Here is a 6,644-nt window from a genome sequence, read left to right as displayed (position 1 = left end):
TAATTTGGGCATTGGATATAAACAATCCACTGACATAGCGGTGTTGTACTGGAGAATGCTATTGCAGCCGTCCCTTGTTTATTGCTGTAAATATCATCATAATTCCCAGTAAACTATACCACATTGTTTGGAAATTTAACTAAAGAAGTTTGCCTTTTTGGTTTTCTAATGCTGTAAAGGGTACTGGCTGCAAACATTGAGATTTATTGAAGTATTGCTGACCCTTTTGACCTAGGTCAAAGTTTATGTGTAACAAAATTCCAATTTTGGGCCATAAAAAGGGTGACTATGTTACTGACTATGTTGATTATGTAGATTATGTCATTTTGTACATGAATAAAATGTATTTGGTAAACTAAATTATGATATCACGTGTATGATTTTCTTTTTGTCCTAGTCCTAATACGAGGTAATGAGATACAAAAAACATTTCTCCAAAAACTTTTATTTCGTCATCGATTAAATCAAGACCAGAATCTTTCTACTGGTATTCACTGAAGTCTGGAGGCGACTTTAATTTCTGATGATTCTCATGGTTTCTGCAGCCTGAGTTTGTCTTCATACCTAAAATAGTAATATAATGATATTATTGTAATAATTGTAAAACTAACACTGATAATAAAAAAAACAGGAACAACACTAGTAATAAAAAAGTAATGTATGTATGTGAGAAAGAATAAAATAACATATACTTTCTTATCAATTACCAAAGTCTTCTTTAGTGTGATAACTTTCAAAACACTTGGGGTGGAGTCCAGGTCCACCGGGGCATGAGTCGCAAAAGTAGATGGTTTCTACTGCTTTGCCTGAGTTTGTCCTTATACCTAAAACAGTGATAAAACAATATATTGTAATAGTTGTAAAAGCAGTAGGAACAAATTAGGAGCAGCACTAGTAATAAAAAATGTGATGTATGTGAGGAAGAATAAAGTAACATATACACCTCGAGCTCTGCAAACTTTGCATACTCTTGTTGACCGCCTTGTGCCACTCGCTGTCATTGGTTGTTGTGAAGGGAAATGTCTTCCAGGAAGTCGATGAACGGTTGTGACTTCCAATGCTGCTCTATTTAACTTTGGACTTGACCTCAGTTTCACCGAAATGATGTCGTGCAGAAACTTTAGATATTTCACATAAGCCGTTGATGGATTAGCATCCATTTTGTACAGTTTAGGGTACAAAGCATGATTATTCTTATGGTCACTTTGGTGCTCCATTTGTATGATTTCCTTGTTGTTTGAATACCATGCAATTGTTGATCTGTCACATCCACGCCTCCCATTTTCTGATTATAATTCAAAATTAGTTGGCTTTATTGTGTCATTGTTATCCCTGTCCTTTTTCCCGGAGGATTCAATACCATATGTATGCTTCGACGACAGCATATGTACAATCATCGGCTTGCCATTTGCCTTATCTTTCTTCCCACGGAATTTACAGGCTAGTATATTGCAAGACTTTTCAGCATAAAATAATGCTTCGCTTTTCTCTATTCTGTGCTCAGCAAGCTCTTCTGGAAAGTTCTTCTGCTTTGTTTGTACCGTACCTACGGTATACATGTTTCTTTTTAGCAAGTGGTCTACAAGGAACGGAGATGTGTAGTAGTTATCAATAAACAAAGTGCGCCCTTTGACAAGAAATGGTTGAATAAGTGTGTCAACGATTCTTTCTGTAGCACTTAGGTCTGCGTTTCCCTCAATTTGTTTACCGCAGTAGATTAGAAAATCCAACATAATTCCAGACGATGTGCAGATTTCATAGAATTTTACACCAAATCGCGATCGTTTGAACAGAAGCCTGCCTTTGAAAAGAAGAAGGGACTCATCAATAGATAGGTCACAGCCTGGCTCATAGACCGATGCACATCTCTGTTTTACATTGTTTCGTTGAAAATCAGTGTTGCATATAATTCGTCTGTGCTCCAATACATTTGGATTTGATGCTTGTGAACAATACCCATCAGCATAAAAACGTTTTAATCTCGTTGACGTCCACATCTTGCTAATCATCCCCACTGTCATCATCTATTAAAATAAGGGTAAGTGCATCACTGACGTTGAATGATTGCTTCCTTTTGGCCATTTTGAGATTCTTCTGCATGTCCAGTTGTGGCAACAATAGGGAAATCCCCTAAATGACTCATTAAATTGAGGGCAGCAGCACTAAAAGTCATTCCGTACTGTATACGGAGCGGGCTTCCTGCGACAGTAAATTGGTCCATATGGTATACGGACCGCGACTTCAAAAGGTTAAGAGAACAAGGAATTTTTGGTGATCTTAGTTATTATTTAAATATCTCATTTTTGTTCGGAGTAAAAACAATATTATACAGTAATTAATTGATTAATTAACTAATTGTGTTTCTCGATATCATTTCATTAAAAAATGCTAGTCTATAGTATAGTATATATGCTAGTACTTTCTTCATTTTACAGACCTATAGTATTGCAAATTTTAGTACAGTATTATAAATTTTCATATTATTCCGAAGAATACTAGAACCATTATAATATTTAATACTTAGTATACTGTATGTTTTCATACGAACTTTCATTTAAAATATGTGGTAATATTATTAAACAATTCATTTTTATTAATATCTAGTACTCTAAACAGTCAAATAAATTTTAATTCCTTATACATACAAAACCAAATGACAATATGAAAGAAATTCAATATTTACTCCTACATCTTTGTATATATGGTTGTAAAGCTTACACATTATTGTATGCAACATGATACTGATGATTATAAAGCAAACTAAAATATAACATCTTATTTCACTGTCTTTGATTCAAAAGTTGGCTGTCATTTACCGAATGTCAGGTAATCTATTTATTTGTGATACCATCATTTTTTAATATTATCTGAACATAATTTTATTGGCTGTTCCGTGATAGACTTGGTGTAATCCAAAACATTCCCTACCGTGGCAGGACGGAAATTTAGACATTTAATCTTGAGCAAGGTACTGATACCTACAGTACTACAATTTGACGTAAAACAGAAAACACAGTACTTGATCAAATCATCATGGCAATGAAAAAACATTTTCGTGGCGGGACGAATGAACAAATTGTACAACAATGAGACAACCGGTTATCTTCTCAATTAATTCAAACTTTAAAATTGTACTGTTAACTTAAGCACATACTTTTGAGTAGCAACTGAAGCTTCATAACAATAGGCAATATCAATACATTTCAATATACAACTATATGTACTCTAATTTTAAGGGATCATTCATACCCCCTGCACATTTTTGCCAGAAATGGCAGAGTTATAATAATACAGGGCTCTACAATGTTGTCATCACTAAAATAGTTGTGGAACCACACCAATAGTTTTTCATTATTTAAGGTATAATCTAGCTTTTTATGCTTTTACGTTGTGGGAGGGGGGTCACGCCAGGATGGGAGAGGGATCCAGGCCCTTCTTCTTGGAGAAAAACCATGATTCGTTGGGTAGAAATTAAGTACAGTATGTAAATATTTTCTACATATCAGTAGACCCCAAAACCAATTTTGAAACTCTTAAATTATATTTTTCGGGGGCTTTGACCCTAAGAACACTAGAGATTTTGAGTGACGCCCAACCACGCCCATCTTTTTTTTTCGGGGATATCTTTAAGAAAAATTTTTTTTCAAAGTTAAATCGCATTGCTGATCGTTTTATGAGCACCTTAGATCTATACGCTTACGTATGCCTGGTTTACCAGTAGCTTCTCATTTTTCTCATAATCATAATATTGACGATATACAAATTACTGGTGTTAGTTTATGTAAAGGATCTGATTTCTCTAGGAAAGAATTAGAACAGAAAATCATCTATAAATTAGGTACGTTACATCCTGCTGGCATTAATGTTAGCTTCACTGCTTTTAGATTATGATATGTTATTTACAGCAGATTTTTTTTATTATAGGCCTATATTGTATTATATATATTTTATTTCATGTATTTTGGTATATTCCATCCGTATACAGAATAGGCTTCCTGTCTGTATGACTCATTCTGATGGCATTTGTTTTAGATTTGATTCAGTTCACGCCCTTTATTGTTCCTTGTAGCTCCCTAGCTACTTGTTGCTTTATCATACTACGTCCGCATTAAGTGTATTTTTACTCGCTATATTTTTTATCTGTACCACCTGATGAAGGGCGATGCCCGAAAACGTTTGTGTTTTTTACTATTAAAAGTTACGGCTACTCTACACTTTTGCTTTATGCGTTTTATTACTATTTTATTGAAGCCGATGCAGCCACCTACTCGTTTACTTATACATATAATATATATATACATATATACATACATCAATATCTGACGTCAGCCAAGAAGTTATTTAGCCTTTCTCAAACCAAAGAAAGACAAATGATGTACGTAATTATAATGCGCCTTTGGAAAAACATATTTCTTCACAATGAAATGCTTCTATGCAACAAATTCCATTCCTGGGTTCACGCTAACCGATCGCCAAGTCGCCATTGGCGAAAACAATTTTGAATTGGCGAAACAAAAAACAACTACTTTAGCCATTTTGGCGAAAGCTTAAAAAAAATTTAAAAATTTTTTTTAAATACTTGCTGAAATACATTGTTTCTTTTGTCCGACCTCTCCATGGAAATATTTTTCAGTCGGCACGATCAAGGCCAAGATCTCCATTTTACGCTTGGCCTACTCCATTGCCAGTGCCATGCAACGTTTATGTGTGTTGTTCTATTAGTGTGACTACAAACGTCACTGTGTGCATCGCAAATTATTTGTTATTTTAAAGTGGGCAGCGTAACAATCAGTGGCTGGATGGAAACGACTACAGTACCGACACAAAATACTGCATTTTTACCTGCGCGCAGGCTTCGTAGATACATCTCGTAGCCTGATGATATAAACAATCTAAGCTAGGCCGGCTACGCGAAGCGAACCTACGAAGCAAAAGCATGTTGTTTATTTGTGTGTGTGCAGACAGACTGCTGTAGCTTACTGGAATAAACAATGTATTGCTTGATAATTTGTTAATGACAAGCACAAGTTTAGACCGTTAATTTAAAGTATGGAGTTGTTTTTCAATAAGAAAAACGTACAATTGACTTTTTTTTTTTTTATTAATTAGCCTGGCCTAGGCTAGCCTATTTTTTTTATTTACAATTATTTTACCTCTTTAACTGTTAAAAAAGATGCCCTCAATGACAATACACACACGTGAAAAGATTTTTCATCAAATAATACTTTGTAGCCTTAATTTAGTACAATAAATAATAAATATAGAGAGAGTTAACGTCCGTTAATTGTAAAATTACCGAATGTCACATGTAAAACCCAATGGAAAATAAAACTTGGCAAAATGTCAGTTCATCTTCTCATCTTGTCAACCCCAAAAATCCAGCATCGGACAGAGTGCGCACCAATCAGAACACAGTAAAGTGTGTTAAAGGGTAACCTCATAGCAAATGTTGAAAAGGTGTGAGCGACAGTGAGTAAAAGACGGTCTAGCATGATTAGCTTTACTTCAGCTACTACTTACTACTTTAAGTAGTGATTTCTGTAGATCATTATTATTGGATTGCTTAGCAGGTTCTGCCTCAATTTATACGGTAAACAATAAACAACGTGATGTTAAGTAGAAATCGTAATAATTTGTACATGATTTGTCATCAGTATTATTATTTAAAAGAAGAAAGTTCCTACTACCGGAACAATATCAGATCAAAATTCTCCTAATTGGAAATTACTATCTGCTGTCCTCCTCTATGACATCGAAATTCAAACATACTGACGGCCCACTAGGTTTACCTAGCTATCGAACTAAACACAGTTTTAAAACATGATCGATCTAATAATAAGGTAGGAAATAACAAAACAATAAGTTCTAACATTGTTTATTAGTAAATTGCAACATTTTTCACATGCTGAAAGCTGGTAAACTATATTTCAATATTGTTTACGCATTGTTTATCAGCCCAACGATCCAGCCTACGAAGTTTGCAAAGCTAATTAAAATAACAATGACCTTCGTAGTGGTTCGTAGCTACGTTCCAAACATAACATAATGAACAGTGTGTGCCACTGTTGTAAAAGTGTGTGCCAATAAAAACTGTAACTGAAACTGAAACGAACAGATTACGAGTGGTTACGCGCAGATACAAAGCAGTACTGTAATTCCTGTCTGTACTGTAATTTCTATGTTCACGACAGTCGGCTAGCTGTGAGCGTGCCCCAAATGCCCAAGTGCACACACAACAGCATAACTAAAGCAGCCGACTGCCGGGTAAATAATGGCTTTCGAGCTTGGGGGTTTTTACTTGAATGCTTGAATGATTTCAATGTCAATGGCCAGGCCACGATTTTTTTTTTTCCCGTACGAAACATTTGCATGAAACTTCACTCGAGCCATTTAAGTGCATGATAAGTGGCTAAAACAATTTTTAACATTTTAGCCAATTTTGGCTAAACAAACATCCAATTGGCTAAATTTTTTTTTTAAGCTTTATTCAATTGGCTAAACAAAAATGAAATTTAGAGTGAACCCAGCATTCACTCACCAAACTGTCTACTTATATCATAAACCTCTACATAAATATCTTCATAATTACAGTACAAAATATTTCAAAAAGTTACGTACACAACAAACCTTACAACAACCATTAA

The 6,644-nt window shown here is 34.7% G+C and overlaps 1 protein-coding gene across 1 annotated transcript; it reads right to left on the bottom strand.

Annotated features, from left to right (window-relative positions):
• Window positions 1-1,289: 1,289 nt before the first annotated feature.
• Window positions 1,290-1,997, bottom strand: LOC117104544 (piggyBac transposable element-derived protein 4-like). The gene has a single exon (XM_033245401.1). It carries the CDS (start codon window positions 1,995-1,997, stop codon window positions 1,290-1,292), a length of 708 nt encoding a protein of 235 aa, XP_033101292.1.
• Between the last annotated feature and the right edge of the window lie 4,647 nt (window positions 1,998-6,644).

This window comes from Anneissia japonica, unplaced genomic scaffold (assembly GCF_011630105.1).
Source record: "Anneissia japonica isolate Jap-2015-1 unplaced genomic scaffold, ASM1163010v1 scaffold3246_len135504_cov135, whole genome shotgun sequence".
NCBI lineage: Eukaryota > Metazoa > Echinodermata > Crinoidea > Comatulida > Comatulidae > Anneissia > Anneissia japonica.
Note: the sequence above shows the minus strand (reverse complement) of the source record. Positions and strands in the feature narration are given on the sequence as shown.